The following is a 15,422-nucleotide window of genomic DNA, read 5'->3' as shown; positions in this document are numbered from 1 at the left end:
ATTCCGCGGGAAGGGCGAGGATGCGTCACGTGACACACTGAAAGAGGGGGGGGGGAGTTCGTGGAAATTGAACAGATCGACATCCGCCATTGATAGTGAAAGGTTCGGTTCGGTACATTTTATGTTGATGTTCTTTGAAATTTTTATGTCGGAATCTTTAAACCGAAACTTACATTTTATTTATTTGATTAGTTAAGTAACATTCGTTTATGTAAAATATGTTTACGGTGTTAGTTTGATCAAATTAGTTGTTCGCGAAAGAATAATTTCACCTTTGATCGAAAGCCAAGGCTTAGCGTAATGTCATAAGAATTTTCGGCTTCCTAGGATTTATGAAATTGTGATTCGTGAAATAACATGTCATGAGATTGAATTTCTTCCATGGATCATGACCAGACTATGGCTGCGTCTCTGACTCCTGAAGAAGAACAGGTAAGAATCGTTATTTAGAACGGAGGCTAGTAGTTTATGTATTCAGTTTATTGCTTAATGCCCCTATGGGTGGGTTGTCAATGGGTGGTGTATTATATTTATTGATTATACCCTATGAAATTCGCTTTAATATTATAATCACTTGGCTAGTCTGTCAAGGAGTACATATCCATCGTTAATGAACTTCGAAGATGTCATAGTGCTGGCCCATTAGCATGGAATACTGCTGTGAAGTTCATGATGGCTAGAAAGTTTGACATTCGCAGAGCACTCAACTTATATGAATCTCACGAGGTTAGCCTCTTCCCATTTTACACAAAATATGACAGTAAATTCTTCCTCACTCACGTAGCTTTTTTCCCCTTCATTATCCCAACACTATTCACACATATTAAGCCTTTTCTAAATCACAATTCGCAACAAGGTTAAATGTTTAACTTTATAACACCCTTATTAGATAACAAGACGAAGAGAATGCTTAGTTAGGTTTGATCCCACTGTTGATCCTCTAAAATCTGAATTGGACACTGGAAAGTTTACAATCCTAGTCAGTGTTGTATTTTTAATTAATATTAAATAATTTAAATTAAACAAAAATTAGTAAAGTTGAAACTTATAAAGTTTCACCTATTTTTTAAATTTAGCCAACTAGGGATAATTCTGGAGCTGCTATTGCAGTTTTTACAGCTTATAAGCATTTTCCATTAGAAACCACTCATCAGTCCACCTTACAAGGCGTGGTTTATCAATTAGATGTAGCTCTAGAAAGGTATTAATGACAATTAGGCTTAGCTAGATGTAAGGGAAATTCCTCTGAAATATATTTATTTTTTAAGTTTGGAAACTCAAAGATGCGGAATTGTATTTATTTACAATATGACAAGATCAAAGTACGCTAATTTTGACTATGAATTAAGTCAAAAAATTCTAAGTCTTTTAAAAGTAAGTAAAAAATGTTTTCCAAGTTTATTTCAGGAGGAAGTTAATTTAGGCTGAAATTATATTAATGAAATGCGTTTTTTGTTTTTTAAAATATATTTTTGTGTTTTCTTTTTAATTTTTCCAGGGAGGGTATCCAGCTAGGCTTAAGAAAGTTCTTATTGTATCGGCACCACTATGGTTCAAAGCCCCATTCAAAATTCTGAGACTTTTTGTTAGAGAAAAATTAAGAGATCGCGTAAGTTTTCACTTCTTTTATTTCATAAACACATCAACCGCGACAACTACAGCCACCATCTTAATAAAAACAAAAACAATCTTAAAACCTCAAAAAAAAAAAAAAAAATGGTTTTAAACCAAGCTTTTACCCTCCCATGGCCTTTTAAATACTTCGTTTTGCAAATATTTGCTTATAGAATTAATTGTCAAAAGCTAGAGACCCATTTTTTCCCTTAAGTTCATTTGCCCCCCACCTTTCCCCTTCACAATTTTCTGAGCTTTAATTTTTCTCATGCTTACTTTAAAGAGGACTGCCGAGGAGAAGGTAGTGAATTTTTCTGTCATCACTTTTTTGATATCATCTCCCTCTTTTAAAAGCCTTTTTTTTCACTCTTGGAGACTTTTTTCCATCCATATGTAGAGCCAGTTTTACTTTGTAGATTTAGTAGCAAATTTAAATTATCGTGATATGATTTTATTTGCATTATTACTCTTTTAAATTAAATTTTCCAAAAATTAGAAATAGAAATATAATTTCCTGCTTTTCTTCATGATCATGATCGTGTCTCTTTTTACTGCCTTCCCCTTCTTAGCCTCTTTCATGAAAATCTTGCGTAATAATTCATTTTATTAGTTAAAATAATTATATATGGTAAAAAGTTACCTTTTGATAACAAAATATTTAAATAACTTAAGCCTTTGTTTCTAGCAGACGACCAGTCTCCCTCTAGGTCCTTAATCAAAGGCTTAGATGTCCTTTTAATCAAAGGCTTAGATGTCCTTTTAATCAAAGGCTTAGATGTCCTTTTAATCAAAGGCTTAGATGTCCTTTTAATCAAAGGCTTAGATGTCCTTTTAATCAAAGGCTTAGATGTCCTTTTAATCAAAGGCTTAGATGTCCTTTTAATCAAAGGCTTAGATGTCCTTTTAATCAAAGGCTTAGATGTCCTTTTAATCAAAGGCTTAGATGTCCTTTTAATCAAAGGCTTAGATGTCCTTTTAATCAAAGGCTTAGATGTCCTTTTAATCAAAGGCTTAGATGTCCTTTTAATCAAAGGCTTAGATGTCCTTTTAATCAAAGGCTTAGATGTCCTTTTAATCAAAGGCTTAGATGTCCTTTTAATCAAAGGCTTAGATGTCCTTTTAATCAAAGGCTTAGATGTCCTTTTAATCAAAGGCTTAGATGTCCTTTTAATCAAAGGCTTAGATGTCCTTTTAATCAAAGGCTTAGATGTCCTTTTAATCAAAGGCTTAGATATTATTTTTGTTATGAATGGGTTTGAATTTGTTTAACCCTAAAATTGACTTGTTGCATTTAAAAACTTAAATGTCAATCGCGTTAATTTTTTTTTTGAGCAGGTTATGACACTTTAGTATCTTACACAAATAAATTTTTAGGTTTATATGGTCAATGTACCTCAGTTAGCCTCCCATATCTCAACTTCGGCTTTACCGAGAGAATTGGGAGGAGCTTTGGAAGTGGACCATAAAGCGTGGCTCATTCATTGTTTGAAATCCACGGCCAATCGTTACGGCGACCTTTGCGATCTCTCTCCTTTACCTTTAACAACAACGTCATCCACTTTGGGCTCTGAAGCTGAAGCTGGGAAAGACGGTACCCTAGTTCCCCAGTTATCCAATGGATTATCCAAACTACTGAGTGTAGAAACCGAAACTGACGAATCTGAGCTACAATTTTCATTGCATGAAAAGCAAAACTTTGAAGATCGCGAAAAAGAGGTGGAAGTTATCAAGGATAAGAAGAATCTGCACGATGTAAGATTTCTTCTTAAAAGGGTTGCTTATTGAATTAAATGAACTCTTAAAAATCCAGGAAGAAAATCCAACATCTCCCGACTCGGCTTCTCTCGAGCTTCCTGATGATGGAAAAACATCTTCATCATCACCTTGGGAAGAATCCTTGCATACTGATGAAGATGGAGGCATGAGTTTGGAGGAATTCATAGTGCATTTAAAGAACACTGGGCGGAAGGGATTATACGAGGAATATGCCAAAATTAAAGGAACATCTCCTGATGGAACTTTTGACGCCTCAAGATTAAAGCTGAACCAAAGCAAAAACCGATACACGGATGTTCTCTGCTACGATCATACTAGAGTTAAGGTTGTCCCAAAACAATCTGAGCCAGAATCGGATTATATAAATGCCAATTTTGTCGATGGGTACAAACAGAAGAATGCCTTCATTTCCACACAAGGTTTGTGTAATTGAAACTAGTTAGGAAGCTTTAGGATCAGTGGTGTGCGAGTCCCGTTTTTTCGGTTTTGAGCCGAGTCCGAGTATCGAAACTAATTTCTTATCGAGTATCGAGCCGAGTCTCAAAAATACTTTCGAGTATCGAGTATTTAGATAGGTCAAATTTTGTTTGTTCTTTCGAGTAATTATCGAGTCTCAAATATTGACTTGTCGAGTAGCAATTTTGTAAATTTCTTGAAAATAACAAAGATTTTCAATTATCTAACATCTAACTAGTTCAAAAAGATTGTTAGTGATCAATTAAACATTGAACAGGTGATTTTCAAAATAAATGATCATGAACTCATCGTCTGCTATAGTTGTAAGCCTTGGACTCGAGTATTTGTCCGAGTATTTAAAATGTTAAAAAGCTACTCGAATCTGTCTCGAGTATCTCAATGTGTTGTTATCGAGTATCGAGTCGAGTACTCGGCTCGATACTCGAACCGAGTACTCGAACTTAACGAGTACTCGCACACCCCTGTTTAGGATACTTTTTTCTTTACAGTTTTTTTTAACACTTCCTAATAGGTCCATTACCCAAAACGTACGAAGATTTTTGGCGAATGATTTGGGAGCAACACTCTTTAGTTATAGTTATGACAACCAGAACGATGGAGAGAAGTAGACATAAGTGTGGTCAATATTGGCCTAAAGATGATGGTGTGGAAGAAACCTACGGAGTCTTCCAAGTTTCGAACAAAGGAGTTGAACAACAGAATGATTATATCCTAAGCGTTTTAAAAATCAAAAATTCTGTGGTTGAGTATTTATTTTAGTAGCTGACCGCGTTGTTCTTCTACATTGGGAGGTTGTTATTTATTTATTTGTTTGTTTGGGTGGGTTTGTTTGTTAGAGTGGTGAAATTCGAGATGTAATGCACATGCAATTCACCAGTTGGCCCGATTTTGGCGTTCCTCATTCTGCCCTGGCTATGCTAGATTTCCGAACCAAAGTACGAGACAAACAAGCCAAAGCTGTCCAAAGTCTCGGACAAAAATGGCAAGGCCATCCTTTAGGGCCACCTATTGTTGTTCATTGTAGCGCGGGAATAGGAAGAACAGGTAAGAAGTAAAGCCTAAACGCCCTGAAACTAAGGATAAGGATACCTTGAAACAGTGTTTCACAGTATTTCGTCATTCTTAAAATTTGCAGTCTTTCTAAGCTGGAAAGTGGGTGGTCCCCCTTTCACCTGGCGGGGGTTTAACCTTCGCGCATCGCGTACCCGGGCGGGGGTGGGGTGGGGGGGGGGTTAATCTTCGCGTACCGGGGGGAGGGGGGATTAATCTTCGCGCATCTCGTACCCGGGGGGGGGGGGTTAATCATCGCGTACCCGGGGGGGGGTTAATCATCGCGTACCCGGGGGGGGGTTAATCATCGCGTACCCGGGGGGGGGGGTTTAATCATCGCGTACCCGGGGGGGGTTTAATCATCGCGTACCCGGGGGGGGTTTAATCATCGCGTACCCGGGGGGGGTTTAATCATCGCGTACCCGGGGGGGGGTTTAATCATCGCGTACCCGGGGGGGGTTTAATCATCGCGTACCCGGGGGGGGTTTAATCATCGCGTACCCGGGGGGGGGTTTAATCATCGCGTACCCGGGGGGGGTTAATCATCGCGTACCCGGGGGGGGTTAATCATCGCGTACCCGGGGGGGGTAATCATCGCGTACCCGGGGGGGGGGTTAATCATCGCGTACCCGGGGGGGTTAATCATCGCGTACCCGGGGGGGGTTAATCATCGCGTACCCGGGGGGTTAACCTTCGCGCATCGCGTACCGCCGGGGGGGGGGTTAATCATCGCGTACCGCCGGGGGGGGGGGTTAATCATCGCGTACCGCCGGGGGGGGGCGTTTAATCTTCGCGCATCGCGTACCCCTACTTGAAGCTTTAAGAATCTCTTGTGAAATAATTTCCAGGAACGTTTATCACCCTCGATATTTGCATCAGACGTTTGGAAGATTGTGGTAGAATCAACGTGAAACGTACTGTGGAACGCATTCGAGGTCAACGTGCCTTTTCCATTCAAATGCCGGATCAGTATGTATTTTGCCATTTGGCTCTACTGGAGTACGCTCTCAGTCGCGGACTCTTGGAGGATGTAGATTTATCCGGATTTAACGAAAGTGATACTGAATCGGAGTGAATTTAACCAAGGTAATGTGACATTTGTTTTTTTTTTTAAATTTGTTGAGTCTCGATCCCAAATGGCAATGGCAAACCAGTGAATTGAATATTTGTTTGTTTGTTTGTCTTTAAACGCGATAAAAAAAAACATTTTTGTTGTTAAATAAATAATAATTAAATATATGGGTTAAGAATTTTTATGTTTAGCCCGTTAAAAATAAACTAGTCTCTTAGGCTCAATTTGTATCTCCTTAAATAATATAAAGATTATTATTATTATTTTTTAATATTATTAATTATTATATCTGTTAGGCGCGTTTTTTAAAATAAAAAGAAACCTTCCCGAAACTGTCTACTTAAACGAGAAATATTCAGCAGGTTTAAAGGCAGATTTAATTCATTATTTAATATCATAATAAAGAAGTATTTTTAATTTATTACTATTAGGTAGTGTAGTAACCATTACCTGTTTTTTAACCAACAAATCAATTACTATTCAAGAAATTAAATATGTATTATTATTTAATTTAAAATTAATAAATAATGGCAATCGGGAATTAGCTTTTTTACGTCATTATTGCCATAAAAGATTAGAAAGATTAGCCCTAAAAAACACTGACAGTCCTAGCTCGAATGGAATGGTAACATTTATATCTTCGGGGGTATTTAGGCTTTTAACGGAACTTTATTAATTTTGCCAATGTTCAGGGAATATTTTAATTTTTTGGAAAGGAAGGGGGGATTTTTTTACACAAATAGGTAATTAAAACGTTCCCTGTATTTAAATGTGCTGTAATCTCGCGTTAACTAAAAGAAAATCACTTGATAAACAAGCGTATTGTGAATTTTTCTGCGTAACAATTTGGTATAATATCATGATATGAAAGTACAAACTGCAGAATTTAGTATAATCTGTGGTCAATTAAGAAACAATTAACATCCTTCCTCTTTAGAAACTAACTAATTAACTAATTAATTAATTAATCATTAAAGGGAGGGTGAAGTAGAAAATCAAGTGATTTTTTATCGATTCTTCAACTAATTATAAGACCAGTCTGCATAGTCAAACATTCAGGAAATACAGATTCCGAATGATTTTAAAATTCAAATTAGGTTCAAATTTTAAGGATAATTTTAAAGAAGGTCCTCCGACCAATCGCGTAACGCCCTGCCTTTTTATTAACAAAATTCTCGTGGCACGCTCCATGTCTCGCGCCTCGATTATCACGTCGCGCGGGAATTTTATCAAATCTGGTGATAAATTTCAATCAACACGGAACGTGCCACGAGAATTTTGTTAATAAAAAGGCAGGGCGTTACGCGATTGGCCGGAGGACCTTCTTTAAAATTATCCTTAAAATCTAAACCTAATTTGAGTTTTAAAATCATTCGGAACCTGTATTTCCTGAATGTTTGACTATGCAGACTGGTCTTATAATTAGTTGAAGAATCGATAAAAAATCACTTGATTTTCTACTTCACCCTCCCTTTAATGCGAAACAAGAAACCAAATATTATATTCCAAAACCCGCGTTAATTTTTATTCCCAAAGAAATTTTTTGAATATTAATATGAATAATCAACGCACCCTAACTAACCATCCTCTCTTTCCTAAAAAAAGGATATATTTGGAATTAATTACACTAATAAATATACTACCTTGATAATGCACAAATTCACCAATACTAAATGTATTTTTAGCTGAAACGCGCAAAAACTCCCTCCATGATTCCCGTAAACCCCCAAAAAAAAATAGGTTTCAATGCAAATTTCTCTGCCCCTAATCCCTAAAAGTACACCAGTGTTTGTACACATGACAAAAAAATTTAACATTTAACATAAACGCGTAACTTTTTTATAGTTTTATTTGCGTCAAATGATATTAAATAAAAAAAACATAATCATAAAGGTTTGACTTCCATAAAATTGGAAACGTTAACTTAACTCATCGTCGTTTAATTATAATCGCATACTTCTAAACAAAAACAGTAGGGTAAAAGAAAAGAAACGTTTTTTGATTCCTTTACAAATCAAAGAAGACATAACATAACATAAACATTAAAACAACCCCCCATTTGATGTAAAAGAGCAAATTTTAAATTAGATGCTAGTAAAATTAATCACAACAAGAATGTTTGACAAATTAATATAAAAGGGTAACAAAAAAATTAAATATTAAAAAACTCTGAAACATTTTTAAACATTTTACAGTATTTTCTTCCCAAATATGACCATGACAATTAAATGTAGTCATCAGGAAAGTTATCTTTAATTTAAGATATGTACTTTTCCGGATTTAATTTAAAATATATTAACACAATCAAAAACGGATTTATGTAAGAAGAACGTTGAACGTAGCAAATTCACTACCCATCCTCGCATACTTTATTGAGAAACTTCGTCTGCTTATATTTTGACTCCACCCACAGATTCTGTATATAGCATTTTCGAAAAAAAAATTTAACCACGAAAATAGAGATAAGAATGACATTTTCGATCTCTAGAAGTCGCTATATACAGAATTTGTGGGTGGAGTCAAAATATAAGCAGACGAAGTTTCTCAATAAAGTATGCGAGGATGGGTAGTGAATAGGGACCTGGCAGTACTACGTCAAGCAACGTCAGGCTACCTTCCACTAGTGCTAAAAAACATACCAGGAGGAGGGGCTTATATAGCTTTCATTCTGTTAAAAAAACATACCATAATGGCGCTGGGGGAGGAGTTAAGCCCGAATTGCCAAGTCCCTATTTGCTACGTTCAACGTTCTTAGTACATAAATCCGTTTTTGACACAATTAAGGAAGTTTCCCCCCCCCCTCGTTAGTTTTAAAGTTTCAATTAACCTTTTGCCAGCCAAAGAATATCAATTAATTGTTTTGCTAGTCACGTAAAATGTGGCACACTTTATGTTTTCCCCTACAATTATTATTTCTGTTTTTGTTTAATTTAATTGCCATTTATTTCAATGTTTGTATCAAAATCTCTCTCGTTAAGTAATAGATCCAAATTCTTTTTTTTTCTATTTACTTATGGGAATATGGTGTATAATTTACTTATAGTGTTAGTTATAATAATTATTATGGGGGTAAGAATTTAACTAATATAATTTATTTTTAAAATGTTCCTTTTGGGTTAGTGCGTATATATATTTAAAAATATGAGAAAAATTGATTGCTACTTTTACGTCTCTGAGCTAATTAACATAAAAAAGGTGTATTTTTATATTTTTGTATCGTTTCCAAAAAAACAAACCAAAACAAAACACAAACAACCAAAATTGAGGGGGGAAAAAAGTAAACAAACTAATAATAACAACAACGTTAAGTGTATTTAACGTTCATTGTTTTTTAGTATGCTGTGAAAAAAAGGGCATTTTTGGGTAAAAAGTTCTTAAATGTTAAAAAAAAAAATAACCAAATAAAAAAAAGAAATAAACCAAGTTGGTACGAGAAAATGCATAACATTTGTGTAACTGTAATTTGTAAATAAATTTGTCAAAAATGAAAAACCCTAGGCTCGTTTTTTTGCCTAGGATTGCCTACAGTCAGTTAGGCCATTTGGTTAGGCCTATTCCTAAGCCTATAAGCCTTAAAATCTCCATATTCAATTGTACAATCTTAAATTTTTAAGCCTAAAAACCCAGATTATACGCAGTTGTTAAGTTTTAAGCCTAAAAACCTGAATTATATGCAGTTGTTAAATTTTTTAAGCTTAAAAACCTGCTTTATGTTCAATAGTTAAATTGTTAAGCCTAAAAACCCAGACTATACGCAGTTGTTAAATTTTAAGCCTAAAAACCCAGTTGTTAAATTTTAAGCCTAAAAACCGGGATTATACGCAGTTGTTAAATTTTAAGCCTAAAAACCCAGACTATACGCAGTTGTTAAATTTTAAGCCTAAAAACCCAGTTGTTAAATTTTAAGCCTAAAAACCGGGATTATACGCAGTTGTTAAATTTTAAGCCTAAAAACCCAGACTATACGCAGTTGTTAAATTTTAAGCCTAAAAACCGGGATTATACGCAGTTGTTAAATTTTAATTAAGCCTAAAAACCGGGATTATAGCAGTTGTTAAATTTTAAGCCTAAATTAACCGGTATTATAGCAGTTGTTAAATTTTAGGCCTAAAAACGGATCATACGCAGTTGTTAAATTTTAGGCCTAAAAACCGGGATTATAGCAGTTGTTAAATTTTAAGCCTAAAAACCCAGATTATACGCAGTTGTTAAATTTTAAGCCTAAAAACCGGGATTGCAGTTGTTAAATATTAAGCCTAAAACGACCGGATTATATGAAATTGTTCAGTTTTAAGCCTTAAAAAGCATACATTATACCCATTACTTCAATTTTAAAGCCTAAAAAACTGGCGTGGCTACTTCAATGTAGTAAGTATTAAAAATTACAACAAATTTAAAACTTGGAACTTTATTTCGTAAAGTTTAAAAATAATTTAAGGAGTAAATAAATAAAATAAACAAACAAACCTAAACTACCCAAAAAATTAACTGAAAAATGTACAAATATAATCCCACCCTATAGTATTTTACTAACATTTAAAATTTTGGAAATAAGTTACTTAAATATTGCAAAAAAATTATACAGCTATAACTTGACCATCACAAACGAACAAATTACCCAAATTTAAATTTGGCACCGGAAAATACAGGAGTTACTACGAGACACTTAATTAATTACAAATGAAATTGAGAGAATTGGAACTATTAATACTGCACAGTTTTGTTTTAAACAAATTTAGATATTGAGCATTTAAACTAAATTGGATTGGAATGAAATGAATAATTAAATTTAAGTAGTATTAATTTGTTGACCCAGTTCGCCAGATTTTATGGAAGGATTCTATTTATAAAAAAGTCTTAAGTGTTAATGAAAAGACATTAAATTAATGGTAATAGATGTTAATTGTTTACCATTTTATTTACACTCTCTGTGTTGACTTTAAGAACTGGCACTGATACAGGATAATTGATTATATTTAATTTGAGTTTATTATTATTAATATCAGAAGTTAGATGAGACCAGAAGTTAGATGAGACCAGAAGTACTGAGGTAACCAAATTCTTCACTCTGCGAAAGTGAATATTCTTGATAACACACGAACGGTTGGCCCTCTGGTAGTGGTTTCTGAATTTTCCCTCCAAAACATGAGACGCTCGTGGCGGTAGACGGCCGAACTAGATTCAAGCACCCGCGTCCGTGTTCCGCCGCTTTAGGTTGAGGGGAAGGGGGTAAGAAATGTTTTTGGAACTCGACCAATTTTTTTTCTCTCTAGCGTAGGCGCGATGGAAGCGGCATAAAATCCTCAAATTTGTTCACTAATGCCAGGATCTACTATCAATGCTAGAGCCCTTCACTTCTAGTCTCATCTCACTTCTGTTAATATTAATATTACTACTAATTACTTTTAGTCGTTGTCTTAAGGGCTCTGGCTTCCCGATTTTCAGGAGGAGGTCCAACATCAGGATCTGCGGAAACCTTTAAAGAGAATCAGTATTTTTAATTATCCAGGATAAATTAGGCCTAATATGTTTGAACTCTTTGAATATTACGTCGTTTTTAGATGCAAAAATGACACCACCGGAATTTTTATTTTCCCTGTTAAATATATGATTGCTTTGTGATATTGTTGTATCTTCTCCTTTAATGGGTTCCTCTTTTTTCAGTCTCATCATCTTGTCAATCAGCGGAGGTTTTCTACTATGGAAAAGTATAAAAATTTTGACTCTAATTTATTAAAACTTTTACAGTTATGGCCATAAAGAAAGGAACTTGGTATGGCTTACTTGGAAATTTCCAGCTCTTTAACTTTTAAATTGAGTTGGTCTTTTTCCGCATTTAAAACTTTAATTTTGTCTAAAAATGCAATTTTTTTTTATTCTTTTCAAAAAAATAGATTTAAATTCCAAGTTTTTACATACCATATAATTTATCAATATCAGATTTCTTTTCCAAAATTACAGCTTCACATTTTTCCTGTAAAATTTGACCAGTTAAATCATTGACTTATGGTTGAGTGTTACTATGTTCTTACAGCATTAATCTTAATATCATCTTCCCGATTTTTTAGTTGTTCCGATAATTGATTAACTTCTTGTTGCTTTTTATCTAAAGCAATTTTATATTTTCCCTCCTCATTTTGCGATTGTTGTAGTTGAGTTTGTAAAGCGCTATTCTGTTTTTCAAAGGATTCTCGTTTTTCAGCGTAGATTCTTAAACGCTCTTCCAGCTTTTGCAATTCATTTTGAAGGTCGCTGTATTGAGTGTTTAAACTCCAGTAACTCCAGCCCAAAATTGCCATAATTAATAGCAAGCCAACTAGTAAAAAAGGCGGCATTCGACCGCTAAAATATGGACGAAGTTGACCTCTCGATACACCATTTGTGGTGCCCATTTTTTACAGATTGATCAAAAAGTATGGGCAACTTATAGCTGTTAAATAAACGTCATCGGCAAATATTTTGTTAAATATGGCGAAATTCTCAGTCAGCTACTATTGACCACGCATTTGATATTTATTAAATGCGTTTGCCGTAATTTTGTATTTGCATTAATAGCTACATCACCAACGAACAATAATACCATGCCATTACTAGCAAGTTCTTGAACCGCCGTTTGTCATTGCCAAACAATCTAAGGTAAGGTAGTAACATTAGCCCACTCGATCCACGCTCGCGGACGCTGCGCGTGATCGAGTGGGCCATAGTAGTAAGACTAAGAAGGCAAGCGGATTTTCATTTATGGGTAATAATAAGAATAATAATAATAAAGTTTGGATAAATTGTGTAAAGGTGATATCTTTCATTAATTGGTGATCTATCTCTAACAGTACAATGCGGGTGCACTGTGAAAATATTAATGAACAAATAGTAATATATGCTTTTATGAACACACAAATTTATCATATTTCCATACTTAAAACGAGAAATTTCATTCTCTCTTTAAAATTTTTCATGCCATGACTTTTCTAAGAATCCGAACTTTCTATACAATAAAAAGTTCGGGGTTTACGCAGAGAAAGAACTCGATTTGGGTGTTTTACAGAATTATTTCTCTTTCAAACGCTTCTGGGCATAAGTTCATGTTATAAGTTTGTAAGATGAGATATGTATGCGTTGGCATAAGTCTGTGTTGTAAACTCATCGAGGGGGTAAAGGGTAATCTCCAAAACTATCAAATTTCCATACTATCACCCCCTGCTGGGACCCCCTGCTGTGACCCCCTGCTGGGACCCCCTGCTGTTTCCATACTGTTACCCCCTGCTGTTTCCATACTATTACCCCCTGCTGTGACCCCCTGCTGTTATCCCCTGCTGTGACCCCCTGCTGTTTCCATACTATAACCCCCTGCTGTTTCCATACTATTACCCCCTGCTGTTACCCCCTGCTGTGACCCCCTGCTGTTACCCCCTGCTGTGACCCCCTGCTGTGACCCCCTGCTGTTACCCCCTGCTGTGACCCCCTGCTGTTACCCCCTGCTGTGACCCCCTGCTGTGACCCCTGCTGTTACCCCCTGCTGTGACCTCCTGCTGTTACCCCCTGCTGTTACCCCCTGCTGTGACCCCCTGCTGTTACCCCCTGCTGTGACCCCCTGCTGTGACCCCTGCTGTTACCCCCTGCTGTGACCCCCTGCTGTGACCCCTGCTGTGACCCCCTGCTGGGACCCCCTGCTGTTTCCATACTGTTACCCCCTGCTGTGACCCCCTACTGTTTCCATACTATTACCCCCTGCTGGGACCCCCTGCTGTTTCCATACTGTCACAGCAGGGTGTAACAGCAGGGGGTCACAGCAGGGGGTAACAGCAGGGGGTCACAGCAGGGGGTAACAGCAGGGGGTAATAGTATGGAAACAGTAGGGGGCAACAGCAGGGGGTCACAGCAGGGGGTAACAGCAGGCGGTCACAGCAGGGGGTAACAGCAGGGGGGTCACAGCAGGGGATAACAGCAGGGGGTAACAGCAGGGGGTCACAGCAGGGGGTAACAGCAGAGGGTCACAGCAGGGGGTAACAGCAGGGTGTCACAGCAGGGGGTAACAGCAGGGTGTCACAGCAGGGTGTCACAGCAGGGGGTCACAGCAGGGGGTAACAGCAGGGGGTCACAGCAGGGGGTAACAGCAGGGGGTCACAGCAGGGGGTAACAGCAGGGGTCACAGCAGGGGTCACAGCAGGGGGTAACAGCAGGGGGTTAACAGCAGGGGTCACAGCAGGGGGTAACAGCAGGGGGTCACAGCAGGGGGTAACAGCAGGGTGTCACAGCAGGGGGTAACAGCAGGGATAACAGCAGGGTGTCACAGCAGGGGGTAACAGCAGGGGGTAACAGCAGGGGTCACAGCAAGGGGTAACAGCAGGGGGTCACAGCAGGGGGTAACAGCAGGGGGTCACAGCAGGGGTCACAGCAGGGGGTAACAGCAGGGGGTAACAGCATGGGTCACAGCAGGGGGTAACAGCAGGGGGTCACAGCAGGGGGTAATAGTATGGAAACAGCAGGGGGTAACAGCAGGGGGTCACAGCAGGGTGTAACAGCAGGGGATAACAGCAGGGGGTAACAGCAGGGGGTAACAGCAGGGGGTAACAGCAGGGGATAACAGCAGGGGGTAACAGCAGGGGGTAACAGCAGAGGGTCACAGCAGGGGGTAACAGCAGGGGGTAACAGCAGGGTGTCACAGCAGGGTGTCACAGCAGGGGGTAACAGTATGGAAACAGCAGGAGGTCCCAGCAGGGGGTAACAGCAGGGGGTAACAGTATGGAAACAGCAGGGGGTAACAGTATGGAAACAGCAGGGGGTAACAGTATGGAAACAGCAGGGGGTCCCAGCAGGGGGTAATAGTATGGAAACAGCAGGGGGTAATAGTATGGAAACAGCAGGGGGTAACGGCAGGGGGTCACAGCAGGGGTTCCCAGCAGGGGGTAACAGTAAGGAAATAGCAGGGGGTCCCAGCAGGGGGTAATAGTATGGAAACAGCAGGGGGTCACAGGCTCACAGCAGGGGTTCCCAGTAGGGGGTAATAGTATGGAAACAGCAGGGGGTAACGGCAGGGGGTCACAGCAGGGTATAACAGTATGGAAATAGCAGGGGGTCCCAGCAGGGGGTAATAGTATGGAAACAGCAGAGGGTCGCAGCAGAGGGTAATAGTATGGAAACAGCAGAGGGTCGCAGCAGAGGGTAATAGTATGGAAACAGCATTTATGATATTTAATGTGGTTTTCTTGTTTTATTGTGTTTTTATTGCGGTTTTATCGTGTCTTTATGTCGTTTTATTAGACTATCGGGTCGACTTTAAATACTACGAAAGTGGAAAACTCAATTTTATGAATACACTAGGCCTAGTTGGATAGCTCTTTTTTTCAAACTTTAAATTTTCGCGCGTTTTAATATTTAAGAATGCCAGTGGACTCAGTGGAGCCTGATTACTTATAAACAGCCCTTTTTGTAATTT

The 15,422-nt window shown here is 38.0% G+C and overlaps 2 protein-coding genes across 4 annotated transcripts in view; one reads left to right on the top strand and one right to left on the bottom strand.

Annotated features, from left to right (window-relative positions):
* LOC149692476 (uncharacterized) overlaps positions 1-12,661 on the bottom strand; it is a 54,928-nt gene extending 42,267 nt beyond the window's left edge. Inside the window, exons 1-7 of one of the 3 annotated variants that reach the window (XM_089868250.1) lie at positions 12,022-12,661; positions 11,909-11,963; positions 11,774-11,843; positions 11,540-11,684; positions 11,393-11,465; positions 10,901-10,941; positions 10,384-10,829 (exon numbers count right to left, since the gene is read on the bottom strand). In XM_089868250.1, coding sequence (XP_089724376.1) covers positions 10,779-10,829; positions 10,901-10,941; positions 11,393-11,465; positions 11,540-11,684; positions 11,774-11,843; positions 11,909-11,963; positions 12,022-12,381 — 795 coding nt within the window. In that variant the 5' untranslated portion in view covers positions 12,382-12,661 and the 3' untranslated portion in view covers positions 10,384-10,778. Of the gene's footprint in view, positions 1-10,383; positions 10,830-10,900; positions 10,942-11,366; positions 11,466-11,539; positions 11,688-11,773; positions 11,844-11,908; positions 11,964-12,021 lie in introns of those variants that run through there. The other 2 variants (XM_089868249.1, XM_089868251.1) reach the window with 2 other exon arrangements.
* On the top strand, positions 79-9,481 carry Ptpmeg2 (Protein tyrosine phosphatase Meg2). Its single transcript, XM_089868241.1, has 11 exons — positions 79-432; positions 583-726; positions 890-979; positions 1,077-1,201; positions 1,269-1,374; positions 1,499-1,609; positions 2,989-3,366; positions 3,425-3,809; positions 4,379-4,608; positions 4,704-4,911; positions 5,766-9,481. The coding sequence occupies exons 1-11, from the start codon at positions 382-384 to the stop codon at positions 5,990-5,992; spliced, it is 2,055 nt and encodes a 684-aa protein (XP_089724367.1). The 5' UTR covers positions 79-381; the 3' UTR covers positions 5,993-9,481.
* Positions 12,662-15,422: the final 2,761 nt, after the last annotated feature.

The sequence above is a fragment of the Phalangium opilio genome, unplaced genomic scaffold (assembly GCF_054372755.1).
Source record: "Phalangium opilio isolate 3A_F unplaced genomic scaffold, DU_Popi_V2 ptg000024l_1, whole genome shotgun sequence".
Classification (NCBI taxonomy): domain Eukaryota; kingdom Metazoa; phylum Arthropoda; class Arachnida; order Opiliones; family Phalangiidae; genus Phalangium; species Phalangium opilio.
Note: the sequence above shows the minus strand (reverse complement) of the source record. Positions and strands in the feature narration are given on the sequence as shown.